Source organism: Ischnura elegans, chromosome 8, assembly GCF_921293095.1.
Source record: "Ischnura elegans chromosome 8, ioIscEleg1.1, whole genome shotgun sequence".
NCBI classification, from domain to species: domain Eukaryota; kingdom Metazoa; phylum Arthropoda; class Insecta; order Odonata; family Coenagrionidae; genus Ischnura; species Ischnura elegans.
In genome coordinates, this window is record NC_060253.1 from 27,333,684 (window position 1) to 27,350,607 (window position 16,924).

General features: G+C 38.5%; 3 protein-coding genes across 6 annotated transcripts in view; 2 read left to right on the top strand and 1 right to left on the bottom strand.

The window, feature by feature from the left end:
- The window catches only part of LOC124163686 (SWI/SNF complex subunit SMARCC1), a 28,450-nt gene extending 24,124 nt beyond the window's left edge, over positions 1-4,326 (top strand). For 2 of the 3 annotated variants that reach the window (XM_046540748.1, XM_046540750.1), the window contains exons 14-17: positions 307-461; positions 1,011-1,106; positions 2,045-2,836; positions 3,038-4,326. In XM_046540748.1, the coding sequence (XP_046396704.1) occupies positions 307-461; positions 1,011-1,106; positions 2,045-2,836; positions 3,038-3,661 (1,667 nt within the window). In that variant the 3' untranslated portion in view covers positions 3,662-4,326. The remainder of the gene's footprint in view (positions 1-306; positions 462-1,010; positions 1,107-2,044; positions 2,837-3,037) is intronic. The other variant, XM_046540749.1, reaches the window with a different exon arrangement.
- A 393-nt stretch (positions 4,327-4,719) lies between these two features.
- LOC124163687 (ferrochelatase, mitochondrial) lies at positions 4,720-15,508 on the bottom strand. The gene is made up of 9 exons (XM_046540751.1): positions 15,351-15,508; positions 15,047-15,248; positions 14,779-14,881; positions 10,982-11,100; positions 9,982-10,083; positions 7,977-8,142; positions 6,294-6,450; positions 5,838-5,953; positions 4,720-5,083 (listed from the first exon to the last, which is right to left on the bottom strand). The coding sequence occupies exons 1-9, from the start codon at positions 15,409-15,411 to the stop codon at positions 4,877-4,879; spliced, it is 1,233 nt and encodes a 410-aa protein (XP_046396707.1). The 5' UTR covers positions 15,412-15,508; the 3' UTR covers positions 4,720-4,876.
- Positions 15,509-15,554: 46 nt separating this feature from the next.
- LOC124163689 (EEF1A lysine methyltransferase 2) overlaps positions 15,555-16,924 on the top strand; it is a 47,204-nt gene continuing 45,834 nt past the window's right edge. For both annotated transcript variants that reach the window (XR_006865827.1, XM_046540754.1), the window contains exons 1-5: positions 15,555-15,703; positions 15,797-15,895; positions 15,974-16,055; positions 16,151-16,255; positions 16,398-16,623. Coding sequence is in view for 1 of the 2 variants with exons in the window: in XM_046540754.1 (XP_046396710.1) it covers positions 15,657-15,703; positions 15,797-15,895; positions 15,974-16,055; positions 16,151-16,255; positions 16,398-16,623 (559 nt within the window). In the remaining variant the exon portion in view is untranslated. The remainder of the gene's footprint in view (positions 15,704-15,796; positions 15,896-15,973; positions 16,056-16,150; positions 16,256-16,397; positions 16,624-16,924) is intronic.

The following is a 16,924-nucleotide window of genomic DNA, read 5'->3' on the forward strand; positions in this document are numbered from 1 at the left end:
AATGGCATGGGGGTCATTGCTGTTTCCCTTGAGATTACCCATTATCCTCCAGAAGTGTTGAGTAATGTGGGCTGGAATTTTCATTTTTCAATTAATTAGGAAAAATGGTAAACCTCATTTTAAAATCGTATGGTGAAAAATGTCCCCTCAGGACACTATTGACGTGTGATAAAATTGAAAATATTGGTTGGAAACTACCCTATTGTAAAGCGTGTTTCAAAATGTTATTGTGAAAGTCATATGATACATTGAGGTAAACTACGTCAAAATTTTCAATGTTCTAAGAAAAACATAATTCTTTGATAGGAGGAGCTCTTGGACCGTTGGCCTATCAACCCATTCCATTCAGCAAAGCAGGCAATCCCATAATGTCCACTGTGGCTTTCCTTGCATCAGTTGTTGACCCAAGGGTTGCTGCAGCTGCTGCCAAAGCGGCAATGGAGGAGTTTGCTAACATTAAGGTAAGCTCATTGTTTTGATGAGTTTGGTCTCTCGAGTTGTATAACTTAGAAGTTTTGTTCTCATATATTTTACCATATTTACCTTAGAATATGACGAGGATATCTGATTCCAAATCAGAAATATCACAAATCGGGAAAAGCTGTTTGTAATATTCATCTCATCTTTGGTTCAAACTTTGAAGAAATATATTTGAATAATATGTGCCTTAAGATCCATTATACTGTACATTGTACTTAATATGTACTTACTATGTATATTGTCCTTAAAAAGGAGTAACTGTGCCACCTGAACTTTTTGAGAACTTTTAAAAATTTCAGTGAAGGTTTTAAAGAGTTCAAGTTGTGTGTTAGAAAAATTCTCATGAAAAATTCTGTCTCTGAAGATGCAACAATGAATTAGGTAAAATTTGAAAAGAGGATTAGTCGAATAAAATAAATATTGACCTATCTCCTAAAAGAATAAGATATGTATTAATTTACGAATCAGGAAATAATTACCACAAGAGAAATTGATTTGTATCCTAACCAATTGGAAATATTTTTTTCTAGGATGAGGTCCCAGCTGCTCTAGTTGACGCTCATGTGAAGAATGTGGAAGCCTCGGCTGCTGAAGGAAAGTTTGACCCCTCCGCTGGATTAGCACAGGTTAGTTGAGTTTCTTGGCAGATCACATTTTTTCTCTTCACCAATCATGTTTTGTTTTTTGATTTGGAACCCAGATGTTAATGCTAATGCCCCTTGATTTCTTGGGATATATTGTATATCATTGGGTGGGATAATAGAATGTCTTTTTAATTGTAATAATATTAATCGGAAACAAATACAATTTGCTACAGTTCTCGCTGAAAGAATGTTATGTGACATAAATAGAAAGTGAGGGTTACAATGAAGGTATTGATGAAACTCTAGAAAACTTGGGATTATTTGGGCTAACAATGAGAAGAGGCGGTGCGAATAATCAGAAAACATGGATAATCCAAACTGTCATTTAAAGTTCATGTAATTTTCATTATTTATGTGGCTCGTTTTAGCTGTGATACATAATGTCATCCTTCTTGTATTTGCACTGCTCTATACTCTCCTACTAACTGTCTACATAGGCGAGCACTTGGTTGTGAATCTTGCAATCTCTACTCGCTTCATCTCTACTTCTACTTTTCCCACTTCTGCACTTCCTTCCTCTCTAGTTTGACCTTGACTGGTTGCCTAGTAAACATGCCTGAGTGAGGCAAAATCAATCGTTGATACCATTTCCTCATTGGATGGTTATTTATCCAATGAAGAAATTCTCTAAAATATATCGGGAGTTATTTCCCACTACTCAGTGTCTTCTAGAGCAGATATCAAAGTAAACTTGAAACATTTCTCATTAAGCATAGCAAAAAATTATGTTTCATAAGGGTATTTCTGTTAGGAGTAATGAGACTTCTGTATCTATGCTACAAACGGCTTGAAAAGTAGGCGAAAGATTAAACAAACAGAAAAATATGGGTCTCTTTACTTTTCAACTCTACACAGTCAACATTTATTTGAAATTGGTGAACAAGCACATTCTTAACCATATGGTGCACCTTATATTTCAGAGTGGCATAGCTGGAACAGCTGTAGAGAAAGAGGAAGAGGCTGAGAAAGAGAAGACTCCAGCTGTAAAAGAAGAGAAAGATGCAGGTGCCACCACAACGGCAGCCACAGCTACTACGACTACCACCACAACTACGACCACACCTGCCACCACGACCACATCAACCGCCAAGGAGGGCGAGGGGGCCGCAGTCACCCCTGCGTCAGCCACTACTCCAGCTAAAGAGGAGGCAGGAGGGGAACAGCAAAAGAAGGAGAAGAAGAGCGGGGACGAGGAGGAGCCGATGGAGGTTGATGGGAAGGAAGATTCCTCGTCGGGAGCCAAGGAGAAAGCAGAGGCGAAGGAAGGGGCGGAAAAGGAAGGAACGGGAGAGGAGGAGTCGGAGACGAAGGAGGAGGCAAAAGAGGGTGCCGAGAAGGATGCCGCCCCCACCAAAGAGACACCCGAGGACAAAACTGCGACGGAAGCGAGGCTGCAAGGAGCCGCAGCGGCCGCTCTGGCATCTGCGGCAGTCAAGGCGAAGCACCTTGCTGCGGTTGAGGAGAGGAAGATCAAAAGTCTGGTGGCATTGTTGGTGGAGACGCAAATGAAGAAGTTGGAGATTAAGCTGCGGCACTTTGAAGAGCTGGAGACGACGATGGAGAGGGAACGGGAAGGACTGGAATATCAGAGGCAGCAGCTCATAGCAGAGAGGCAACAGTTCCACCTGGAGCAGTTGAAAGCGGCGGAATTCCGTGCCAGGCACCAAGCTCATCAACGTCTAATGGCATCTGAAATGCCACCATCTCAGCCGGTAAGGGCATAATTTTTTAGTTATTTTTTTACTTTAAGATTTATTCCATCGATCTCATTACAGCTAACATTTTTGTCCATAAAATAATTTTAGGCCTACCTAGATTTTTCACGTCTATAATGCTCAAAATCATTAATATTCAGTTAGGTTTGTGGGCTTTATGATCAGTCTCTAGTAAAATCTCATTTTTTTCCGATGCAGCAACAGGTTGGTCTTGGTGGTCCCCCCCCAGGCGGCATGCCCCCAACCACACAGGGTACAGGGCCATCGCATCCTGGAGCACAACCACCCCAACAACCTCCTCCACCACAACAGCAGCCGCCACCCCCTGCACCACAAGCGCAAATGCAGCCGCAACCCCCTCATCCCCAGCAACCAACCCCAATGCAACCACAACCCCCTTCACTCCAGCCTCCCCCACCACAGGCGCAGCAACAAACCGTGCCCTCCCCTGCTCCTCCGCAACAACAAGCCCCACCCCCTACGCAACAGTCTGTGCCACCCCCTCCACAACCACCCCAGCAACCGCCGCCTCCGCAAGCCATTCCGCAACAGCCCCCACCGGTGCAGCAAGCTCCGCCCGTGCAACCGCAGCAGCAGCCGCAAGGGCCTCCACCTCAGCAACAGCCTCCTCCACCACCTCCTCAACAGACCCCTCAACAAGGTCCACCTCCGCAAGGCCCGATGCTCGGCTGGCAACAAGGTCCGCCACGGCAGACACCACCGGAGGTGGGTGGGCCTCCAGGGCCTCCCCCAGTTGCCTCCCCAGGGCCACAGTCTGCGCCCTCACCGAGTAGTCAGCCCTCTCCGCAGAGGGCCGTCTGAAGGAACGTGCAGGAAGACTCTTTGTTGGGGAGCAAGAAATGGGTTTCACTTTCCATTCCCCATTTCCCTAGCTATCCCACACGTTGTTAGTTCCTCGGTGATCCTCGTTTTGTCGTAGGAATTTGTAACCCTCTCTCTTCTCCCTATCCTCCTCCTTTGTGTATAGGTGATTCTGAACAGATTTATATGGAATTTTCAGGAAGAGCAGTGCTCGATGGTGTAAATTTTGTGCTCTTTTTTTATTAATGGAAAAATATTCTCTAGTGCTTGAAATTGTGTTAACTCTTACTCAACTCAATTCTTGCACTCTTTATGTTTTTTTTGACTTTGGAGTTGAGGACGTTGGAGCTTGTGTCAAGAATAGCTGTGCAAAGTTGTAAGTTTCATAATTACCTAGTGGTTTTGGATTTGCCCTTATTTATAAGCATACCGTGATGAAAGGACATACACGTTTTCTGAATGGTTTATACAATGTCTCCGCACCCTTTGAAGGGTACTGGCCATTGTTTGTGAAGCTATCCTTGTGAGCTGAATGAAATCTTCTGTCCTCTGCCTGAGAGTCTGTCCTTATTTTATATTTTTTAAATTTTATTTCTCTAGTGAAAGTATTTTATGTCTAATACTTAAAAAATAAATATGTTGAATATGAAGACTTAAATTCATAATGGTTATTTCAATTTATTAATTACAAATTTATGGTACAGCTAGATTGTTATATTTTTCATTCTTTTATTGAAAAAAGGACAAACAGTACAAAAGTTACATGAAACAAGAAAAGTCTATTCAACAGATTCTAAAAATATTGCTCTTTTTAAATAGAGCTACTTATGATAGTGATAAGTTATCCAACTCAAGGAAAACAATTTCATGGCTTATAAAATTGTTTGGGAATAGTGGCTCATAGAAAGATTTTTAGTTAACAGACAACAAGATCACAGTCACTTCTAGCTTCATGAAAGTTGTTCGAGGCGGCTATTGTCACACCCAAAGATTCGCACCTCCAATCAGGTAGCAAATTATTACTGGTCTTTACCATCCCTCCTTTTTCAGCCAAATTGAACTGAGTACATTGTAAATGCTGATAAAAGAAAGTTATTCAACTGCCAATACGTACACATGTACGATTTGGAATTTCATTATTTGAGATTGCAAATGAATTTTTCTAGCATTGAAATATCATGCAGCGTATAGAACAGTAGTTACATGTAAGGGTCACTATTTATTTTGCCCGCATACTTTCTTGAACCATGTTTTGGTGAGACCACAACGTGCATTCACGCAGTGTGGACATCGGGTAAGAAACTTGGGACCAATGGAAGGGCTACTTCCTTTCAGGTGACCGAGCACAATGTCAGTAAGAGCGTCAATAAACAGAGGGTGGTCGTTGGGAGCAGCAGCACGGCGAATCATATTGACACCCAACTGTAAAACAAAAGACTCAAGATGACAATATCAACCACATACATACATACATTCTTCAGTAATAGGAAGTAAATGATATTTGGTGCATCACACTCTGTATTCAATTTTTATGGCTGGTTTATAGAAAAAATAGCACTAAGTCCAGTAGCGGATACAGAGAAAACTCAAAGGGGGGCACAAAAGATACCTTGAGTTACCTTTACTTTTATCGTAATAAAAAATAATCAAGTCACATGCAAAGCTTCAGAATTTTTTAATTAAAGTGATGATACACATATTCAAGACAATGCCATCTAATGATATAAAAAAGTTACAATTGTGGTTCTGCTATTTTTGGCAATACGGGTGGCCCCGCAAAAGGGGGGTGCACGCTCTTGTGCCCCCCTTCTTCCAGCAGCCGGTTGGAGAATCTATTGTAATATTTAGAATGTTTTAATTGAAAAGCAAGTTGTTTAGGGAACGAGTAGGCATATAAAGCAATGGAGAGTGAGGCAGAATAAATAGAAAAGAATGTACGCATGTTCACTATTTGGTGAGCCAGCATTTAAGTGATTACATAGTCTAGTGAGAGATGATAACTTACAAAATTGGCCACTTAGGCTATTAAAATTATCGACAAATAAATTAACTAAAACCAAAATACAAACACAACAGATGCAGCTCGGCTAAAGATTTTAATTCATCAAATTTTCATTTCATTCCATAACAATTACAATATTAATATAAAAGTACAAGTGAACTAGAGACAACTTACCTCCTTTCCAAGATCATGGCAGTATTCAATGTCCATCTCATGGAGGGTCTCAATGTGCTCATTGACAAATGCGACAGGAACTAAGATAAAATGTTTCTTCCCTTGTTTAACATAACCTGAAATGAAGAATTTATAATCCAGCTCAGGAAAATTAGTATGAATTAAATGACATTCCATCCCAATGTAATGAGTATCCCGCTATTCAGAGAATATTCATTAACACTGACCATGGTTTCAATATTTCTATGATGATAACGGTGACAGTATCAAAACTATGGTCAGTGTTAATAAATATTCACTGCAAAATGTAAAAAGTTAATTTTATTTCCCTGTTTCTCCCAACTTTGAACCCCTTAACTTAGGACCTTGGCTCATGACAGCTCTACTATCCTTAGTGAAGTAAAAAAAGTAATCTTAAGGGCATACACATCGAAATTCATCAAAAACAACTCTCACCTTTTAGAGCATCATCAGTGAATGGGCCTAGCCATGGAAGGGGCCCTACCTTCGATTGCCACACCAGAGAATATGGATGAGAAAACTTGAGCTCTCCCATTACGGCCTGCACCGTAGCACCAACTTCAGAGGGATACGTGTCCCCTCTATTCACTGCCTGAAAAAAAATTGAGGAACTATGTATGTACTTGCATGCAGAGAGGGGGCGTGGCAGATTGTGAGTTACTGGTAAAGATTACCTTTAAGTTTATTTTTTACAGCCATCATTCATTTTCACATATTGTAACTACATATGACTTTTAACTGTTCATATTCAGAGGTTAATGAGGTCGTTGTCTACTTAGAAACAAAATATGTAGCTGAGAGAATGAGGGCAAGCAAAATTATTTCACAAATTCCATTAATATAAGTATAAAAGTGCTATCGTCCATTTCAAGTTACTATAAAACGCAGGGTAAAGTGACTGTTAACCTAAGTTTCCACTCAGTGCATACATATTATGTTGAACTGCTTTGAAAAAATTACTGTAAAAAAAATTATAAATACATTATCTGCAGAGAGCACACAGCTTGCGATTCCAATACCTATTGTTCAATGACAGGGTAAATAGACAAAATCAGGGTTACCTCGTTAAGCAAATGTGAAAATTAGCATGGGATTAGGTCAATTTTGAATTAGCTTGAAATTTTTGAAACACGCAATAACACAGTAATTTTATACAAGCACTCTTCTTCCATGCTTCGTTAACACAAATAGAGTGGGTTCTTTTATTTTTCATTGCCTAAATTGAAAGATTATTACTCGTGGAGCATGTATTTCATGCTTTAAGATTTTTAAATGATATCTATTTTTCGTGATTAAATGAAAAGTGAAAATTTTCAAGCGCCCGAAAACGCGACAGCTAAGTATGAATGATTGGAAAAGCCCATGTGATGTCATTCTGGTTCTGGCTGCTGCCGTGTGAGGCCACCTTGGTGCGAGGCTATGAGTGCCGCTACGATGCAGGATGCTAGCAGGTAAGCAGCACTTGGTTTAAATAAGGATTATAGATAATACCCTATCAAACGAAGGAAACTTTCTGACTTCAGGCAATTTTAATACATGATTATTAAGAGATGTTTCCCCCCCCGGGATGAGGATTAATCACAAGAAAACTAAGGTTATGCGGTTTTGTAAAGCATCACGAGCAAGGAATGTAAGACTTAAGATAAAGGTGGGTGGTGAAAAACTTGAGCAGGTTGAGCAATTCAACTATTTAGGCAGTACGTTAGAGGAAATAATGCCTCATGCATGCATTGGTAATCTCAAACGATGTAAAACTCCTTACTACTCATAGAGAATCTAGGTCCCTGTGACGTCACATGGAGTGGCATCGCATGAGTTCCAATCTGGCCTTTTTCAAATGAGGTTAAAATTGACCATTAACATTCGTCTAAACTAGGGTTTCTAAAGCCAAATAATTTGAATATAATGAATACACTAATGATGAGAAATGAATCGCAATCAATGCCTTTCCATTGCTTTGATGGAGGAAAGTGTTTGAGGGAAGCAAACACCTCAGAATAAAAAAAAACGTGCACATTCAACTCTCTCCCACAACAACAAGTTTGATATAAATTATTAAAAGGCTAAGGAATATTCATCCATTAAATATTGAGCAAAATGAAGCAAAATTTTGAGTACCTTAAGAGGAAGTGAGTGTGCAGAAAAGAGGATCATAACTTCTCCACGAACATCTTCCGGAAATTCTTTCAACTGCTCCTTAATCCTCTCGGCAATAGTCTTGACAAGAAGGGGATGCGTGGACCACCTCTCAATAAGATTCCATTTCATATTGGACGGCTCTTTCCTGGGGATTTAACATGAGCATTATTTTGTACCTCAAAAAGTAAAAATGCACTGCAAAGTACTAGGATGTTTAAGTAAATACAAAGAATATAGTATATAAAAAGTATACTAGTAGCAGGGCTGGGCAGTACTTCAAATACAAGTTTTTTAAAATATTAGTATTTTAAAATAGGTAGAGTACAGTGGTGTCATGGTGGCGGCTTTTGTTAACCAGTGCCGGAACGCCGTTCCGACGCTGGTTAACAAGAGGCATCTATAACACTTTATCAATTTTGCTGCCTCAAAATTTTTAATATATACATTAGTAACCAAAACAAAAATTTTGTTTTTTGTTTTGGTAATTAATGTTTCTTTTATTTTCCATTCTAAAATAAAAAATACAATTGCAATATACTTTTGCTTAGCGAGCCAAGGCAGGTTATATTTTTTTAAGATCTCTTAGTTTTTGAGAGACTTGCTCGTCTTGCTTGAGAGAGGAGACTTGCATGTCCCATTTGTACGTACTAAGAAAGCTATCTGTGGCTTTAGAACAATGACTCCAAGGTTTTATAACAAGCTTCCGAAGAACCTAAAAGCACCTATGAGTTTGTCGACTTTCAAAACTAAGAGTAAAATCTTTTTATTATCCAAATGTTTCCACTCCGTTGATGAATATTTATCTTTATAACTGCCTCTGAATTTAAACTGCCATTTTGTATATAACTTGATTTTGTATTCATGACGTGCCATATACAATGTATGTACATACAATACTTGTCATCTGGCAAATAAATAAATTATTATTATTATTATTTTGTGCATATGTATTTTGTATTTGAAAAGGTATTTAAAATACTATTTTGTATTTTTGTAAAAAGTATTTTATATTTTGCATTTCAAATACATTTGGAGCCATATTTTGAATTTCAAATACTCTTCGGACTGTATTTTGCCCAGGCCTGGCTCGTAGACAAAGGCAGAAACGAGTATCCAGGGAGGGCTTGCGGGGATACACTCCCGAGGCCCAGGACTTGAGTTCGAGAATTTTACGCCCGAACACATGGTGAGAGGAAGAGAAAAAGGAAAGGACGCACCGCCACAATGAGAGCCCGACAATGCCTCCAGGGAAAGGATATGGTTTTGAGGGAGTGTAAGGGGGAATCCCACGCAGTCATCAGGGCGACGTGAGCCACTGTCACATGCCGACTTTCAAAAAATATTGGGGGGGTGCAAACTGGTGATCTTGACCCAGGAAATTTTATAAGTAGTGAGGTTTAAGTTTTTTAAGCATTTTAGATGAGTCATATGATCAGCATTAGAACCCTGTTAACTCGGATCTCGATATCTGGATACTCCAGGGAAAATCGACAAGCCTGACACATTTTTTCCTCACACCCATAACGAATTTTTGAGGGGGCTCGGGCCCCCTCAGGCCCCACGGAGTCGGCACCACTGGCCACTGTCAGCAACACCAAGCTTTGCTGTTCCAATAGAAATGAAAGAATAAATATTCAGCCAAACGGATAGGTGTGGGAATTTGTTTTTCTGAAAAACAACTAAGAACTTAAAAAAAAATTCGAATAAGTACTCGAATACCTGCGAAAATCACATTATTTTTATAGTAAATGGGTGGTGTCATAACACCCACACTTAATTAGGCTACTTTTGGGGTAGTATGTAAAAGTTTGTGAATATTACTGATATAATTGGAAATTTCAATAATATGTACTACATATCTCATCTCCCAAACAATGAAAGAAGGTCAATGCGATTATGGCCTATAAGTAACCATAAATACAACTAAAAAATTAATAAAACTTTCCAATAAATCAAGACATGAGACACAATACACATAACTTACCTGCGGGAATAAAAATCATAGATAGCATTGAGGCTTGATCCAGTAGTTGCACAGCTGTACTGAGGATATTGTGAGAAAGCAATAACCCTCTCCAAGCCATCACTGTAAGAAAAATAGGCACGTAACCAGATATTAATTCTAAGAAATACATGAAATTCAAATTTGAAATAAGCTTACACCAGGAAGCCACAGATAATAAATTTTAATAAAATGAACATGCACAGATAGGACATTTCAGTGAAAATTTTTATTTAAAAGATGTAATAATTCCATGAAATCCTAATTTTATGAGAAAAATCTGTGAAGGGTATGTGAAATTTTTACAACCTGAGTAAAATATTAGAAGGGTCAGCCAGGGACGGATCCAGGATTTCTTTCTGGGGGGGGCACAAGCAAGGTCTTATCCAGGATTTTGTTCTGGGAGGGGCACAAGGATACCTCGTAATACAAAACGAATGCAATGATAATGGGACCGTATTAAAAATCTTGCATATTTTTGAGGGTCTGGGGGGGGCACGTGCCCCTGTGCCCCCCCCCTGGATCCGCCTATGGGGTCAGCCTTCCATTGAATTTCATGTGAAATTTCATGGAAATCACATTGTCAGATAATTAGAGACAACCAATGACAATTTCATGTGAAAAGCATGCGTGCATATTTATTTTGAGAGGAAAACCTGAAAGCATGGAAAGCAATCAATTAAACTCAAAAGGAAAATTCATGGCACATGAAGAGAAAGGACATTTGCCTTAACCACAAAAAGTGCACGCTATTTAGCTGGGAGCTTAAAGACTAAAAATCATATTAATTCAAAGTTAAACCTCTATTTTAGAATCAGCTATTGAATCTATATTTTCCAAAATTAAAAAAAAATGTATTTTGCCATGACCAAAATCTCATAATCACAGTTTTCCTCCATTTCATACCTTCAAAATATGTAGTATTTTTTAAGCAGTTTCTTGTTTCAAAAGTTTTAAATAAATGTTTCATTCCATTACTTACTTTTCCATTTCTTCTAGGGTGACCTCGGTAAGTGGATCAGCATACCGAAATGCCACATATGGCTTATGAGGTGCAGTGCTCGGGGAAACCTGATCCAGTTTTTCACAAAGCAATTCCCCCTGGAAATGAGATTCATCATTTTACGGAGACAAAAAACTGAAAAAAATTGGGTGGATGCAATTACCAATGAGGCTGTAAAATAAAGCACTTTATGTGAAAATGTTACTCTGCAGTAGAACAGATACGTATCATGTGTGGGACAATGTGGTGGAAGTTACTATTACACTTGAGTTAAATTAGATTTTGCAATATTTTCACCAAATTTATTTTAGCATAACTCATTTCCGTTGCTACAACAATATATTTACAAAAACTCGTAGGGTTTTTCGTCTCAATAAAAAAATGTTTCCTTCCCATATGAACATTAAATTATGGCTTTTCTAGTAGTGGCCCTCATGACCTTAACACTTTCGCACCGAACGTCGGGTGGAGCCAACGGACATTTTCACACGCACAAGACCTGATATCGGGTATAACTGTCACGGATTTTTCAATGCAAACGACCGGACGTCGGTTCTGGCTGACTCAGCAATTAAGCCCGACCCTCCCACTCATTTACGATCATCCTCACCACAGGAATCCATTGCAAAGTGGTTGTATTGTCAATAGTTTTTTCAATGATATATTTTGTTGCATACTAAAATTTTTTTGAAATTTTATGAAATGAATTCTTCGTTTTGATCTGTGCGTAAGCAATTTTTAAATGAAATTCCAGTGTTAAAAATAACAAACTTCCAGACTCATAGCCTTATTACCTTGTATGTATTAACTTTGTTGTTATTAACGCCAGAAAACCCTTTAAAATTCCACTATGCTTAAAAAATGTTAGAAAATCTTTTAGAAGAGTAAATCATTGAAAATAAAATACAATGTTAGGTTGAAAAAAAACACTGGTAATGCAATAAGTTGACTGTAGATTCGTGCTATGATAGGGTTAGAGGGTGTTGTCCAGTGGCCGGGGTAAGGGATGGGAACACAGGATGGGTTGACCTGGGTTCCAAATCTGAGGGACGAAAATACCCAGGCAACTCACCCCCAAAAAAGAGCTCCATATAACAGAGACGCATAAAATATTCTCATGCCACTCGTAGCACAGAAAACGTTTTCCAGTTGTAGGTACCGGAAGGAAAGGGTTGATGACGGAATTGGGATTTCCCTGCCCTTCTCCTCCCATCCATATGCTTTCCCTGAAGGCGTCGTTAGGCTCTCACGGCAGCGGTGCCTCCTAACCTTTTCCCTTCCTCTGTCCCTCCTCTCCTGAGGTGTGCAGATGAAAAGTCTCGGACTTACAGACCCTCTAATGACTGTAACCCTGCAAGCCTGCCCAAGTATAGTCAGACCAGGGGTAGTCTGGCCAGGTCGGCTGGTCAGCGATCGCCGATGACCCCAAGCATAAGGGGCCCCCACAACACATACGTCTATTGTGAAGGGTATTTGAAAGGTGGTGAAATAAAAAAGACTCGGATTACCTGAACCTAAGTTTTTCTTTGCAATAATAAAATTCTACATTGTCATTATTTGCCCTATTGCAACATACTCACTGTAAAAATATCTTTAGAAAATAAAATAGAAGTGTCAGAGGATAACAGAGAAACTGATGCTTTTTTTGAAAGGATTAATTTCAACAAGGTTATTTTAGAGGTTTTTAAAAATTTCAGTGCATTTTCAAAGAACAAATTCACTAAATTGATGATAGAACCATAATACATGTTTAAATTTTATTTGCTGTGAAATTCTCACTTTTCATTGTTTCTTTTACAAAATTTCCATTTTTTTTATTAACTTTTATCAAGTTTTTAAGTCAGAATAACTTCAAAATCTATTTCTGGACAAGCAATTTTCTAAAATTTTCCGGGGGAGGACCCCCGAAATCCCCCTGTAAGGAGGACCCCATCATGAGCCCCAGCCGAGTGACCCCAACCACCCCAGACTCCCCCTGCTTGTTTCTGTTGCTACAACAACATTCTCTAGCGCGAGAAAGTCGTCACAAGGAAATGTGTCATGTTAAAATAAATTCAGTGGAAATATTGCATTGTCATAGTTAACTAGTTGCTACATAATTGGCTGGATATGAAGAGGCATTACTATTTTAAGTAATCAAAAATTCACCTCATTCATCAAAGTTATTTTTTTGAAAATACCAAGTTTATGAAATATAAAGGCCTACAAATAACAGTTTTTTTAATCTGCTCCTTATTTCTTGAGTAATTGGTGGTAAAATATTTAAATGGGCCCATTCATCAATTTTATTTTACCATAAATTGTGACAGATTACAAAAGGAAAGAGACTTGCAATTTTCCATTTTTCGATACATTGCCTACTTCCCGAGCTACCTATTTCTGATGAAAACACACCAACTTTAATCCTTGAGATAAGTTGATAAGTGAATGACATCACAATTATCTTATTACGAGTGCTTAGCCACTTTCCTGCTACTCCTAGTCCTTGAGTCCTTACTCTAATGAACATACTAACTCATGAAAAGTGGGGAGCAACCTCCATGTTTCCTTATTTTGAGCTTACAGGAGAATGAGGAAGATTTTTTTTCCATTTTCACTGATGTTTTTCTCATCAATCCACCAAATTCTTATAATTAATTGTAAATCAGGTTGCAGCGAATTAACCCATTCTCTAACCACTTCTATGAAAGGTGCAGTGTACAAAGTGTGATGCGTAAAAATAATAAATTATTTTTTATTACTAACTTTAATTCCTCATCATCACAAAACTGGTACTTAAATATATGAATGCCTTATAAATACAGATTGTTTCTTTTAATGCACTTAAATCTGGCTCTACTTCTAGCTTCAACCCAATCCTATCTAACCATGGAAAACCACTGAGCAAGTTTTGAATTATTTTTTATGAAGTGTGTATGATCATCAAAGAAGATCAAAATGGCAACATAAAGGAAATAGTCAACATCGAGATTAGTATGGAGATACAGGCTTGATAGGAGGAGTAGTAAGATAGTAAATAATATTTTGAATTGATGAATGGTAGATATGCACTTTAAAACAGTTCTGGTATACATATGATCTGGGTCTTTCTTCCTTTTTAAGGTAAAAAAATATTCGATTATTCCCAATAAAATTTGCAAACATAAAGTTGGGAATGATTAGTTCTTAATCCCTCTCCTCGCTATTTTTTTACAATTTCTTTAGGCTGAAAGATGAGGGAAAATTAAGAGATGATAATTTTATAAGCCCAGAGTTGGGTAAAACCATATTAAATCCCTTTGAAACACATCATATGAAACCTAGCAAGGCATGTTTAAGTCAGGACTTCAAAGCTATACACTGCAGGGGCGCAGCTAGGAATTAAGGCTGGGGGGGGGGGGTTTAGGTACTAATACCGGGGTGTGTGGGAGATGTGGTAGATGCGACATAATTAATAAATTTCAGAATTTCAAGATAAATGGTTCAAAATGGTGAGTTTCACGGCTTTCTGAGGGATATTTTGTTAATCCTTACACTACTCTATTGGTAATATCAATCGATTTAAGTGAAAATTATTAAACTTAAAAATTTCTCTGAGCTCTGGGGCGGTTTTATCCCCCCAAACCCACCCCCCCCTCGCTGCGCCACTGATGCACTGTGCTAGGCATCAGGCCAATTGAAAGATATTAAGAGTAAAAAAGGCAATTTACGGTTAAAAGCGTGTGATTCTGTTGAATAACTATGCAAAGACAAAAGACAAGTCAATGATCAATCATAAACATCTCTCATGCCCTTACCTGACGTTTAGTCCACTTCAGTATGGGTGAACCTCCACCAATTTCTGAATATTTCTTCTGAATCTCTGGAGTCCTACGACGGGCTATGTACGGACCTAATGTCCTGAAGATTGAAAAAAGGTAAATAAACAAGCACAAAGACAAAAATGAATGTTAAAACCCACTGCACAAAAATTGTAACAACCATACCAAGAGAATTTAAAAGATGATGAAACCCAACGATATAAAATCGAGATAGTTCCGGTTCTCGTCATATTGCATATCTTACCCTTGAACAGGAAGCTGTATCATATCTCTATCAGTCATGATTCTCAATAAATAATCATGAACTTTGTCAGTTGTTTGTGGGCCTCCCATATTAATCATTAGTATACCAGTTTTTGCTTTCTCGTTCATTTTCTCTTTCAAGGCCGGACTGGCCGAAGCCGAAAAATGCCTTGGGCATGATGGACTCCAATATGAGGTTATCTCTGCAGAAATAAAAAACAATGAATGCTGAGTTTAGTTAATATGGTACTTTCGATTTACAATTTCGATGAAAACATAAACATGAGATCTGAATTTATTCTCACCAGAGAGATTATATTTTCCTCCTCTTAGGCTGTAAGAAATATGATTTCGTAGACTGTTCATCGCGCTGAAGGGTCACCGAAAAATACTCAATTGACGTCGATACAGTTATCACCACTATCACTGCTCCCCGTTGTCTGCTAGGCCTTGAGTTGGCAATCGCGTTATGGGTGGTCAATTGTTTCTGCCGAAAAATCCCCCTCAGTTGTTTGGCTGTTATTCGGGGCGGGCTGCATGCTTTCTTCGCGAGTGCCGGTTTTACTGTTGCAGTTTTTGTATCTTAGACTGAAATAATTCTGTGAAGTGCGATGTCAGTCGAGGAGTTACAGTCCTCGGAATTAGGAACTAAAGAATAGTTGGTTGCTTGATATTATTACCTGTGGTTTTTCAGGGTGCGATATTTTGCATTACTAGCCGATTATGGTTGATGCTATTGTTTATTTTACAGTTGGGATAACGCGTATGATATGGAAATAAAAAACTTTAAGGAATTTGGTGATGTTGGGGAAATCTGGTTCGGTGAGGGATGTGCATCTAGAATAACGAAGTAGGTAATCCATTCATTTTTGTCTAATTATTTTTGTACTGAAATTTTTACGGTTGTTGTCAATGTTTGTCTCCCAAGATGGCTAGAGTCCAATGAATCGAACAAAAGTGAAAGTGTAGTTGACCTCGGTTGCGGAAATGGAATGCTCTTAATGAAATTGGTAAGTTTAAGTGATTGGTCATTGTAAGTTATACCAACGGTTGAAAAGTGGATTAATGGAATGCAGGGTGATTGGTGGTTGTAACATTTTCACAGGCTGAGAACGGATGGAAGGATTTAACGGGTGTTGATTACTCCCAGAGTGCCATTGATCTTGCGAAAGGAATTGCGAAGTCGGAGGAGGTATCTATCAGTTATCAGGTAATCACAACAATGCTCTCAATTCCAACTAACATTAATTTTCCTGTTTACATGAAAATCTATTACAATATTTGATGATGTAATGAATCTGTGGAGCAGCGGTTTCATGAAGGTTTTTATTTTTTGCAAACTCATTTCTTAGGTTTGGGACATCCTTTCATCTGAAGAGGTTTTCCAGAGGAAAAGATTTGGAGTAGCTCTTGACAAAGGGACATATGATGCCATTAGCCTTTCACCGGAAGACAGAACTCAGTGTCGCCAAAAATATATCAGCAGTGTTAAAAGAATACTTAAACCAAATGGACTTCTAATCATTACATCCTGTAATTGGACAGAAGAGGAATTGAAAGCTACGTTTTGCCCGGCAGGTATTTAATTTGAATATTGTAATCAACGCAGGTATTAGGTTTCACCTGTGAATGCATGTATTCAGAAATTTATTCATCAGCAGTGATGAATAAATTTCTGGCATCAGAAGCCCTTGAGAAGCCCTTCACTCCTTTCTCACTTTCTACTCAATGAATCCAGTTATGGTCTAAAAGTTGCTTATACAGTGGTTACATTTACTTTATTTTTTATTAATCTGCTGTTTTTCTCTGCTGCACTATTATTTTTTTAAAATACCATGTCTCTAAAGAAAATACTGATGTAAGTTTAAGTCAAATTCTC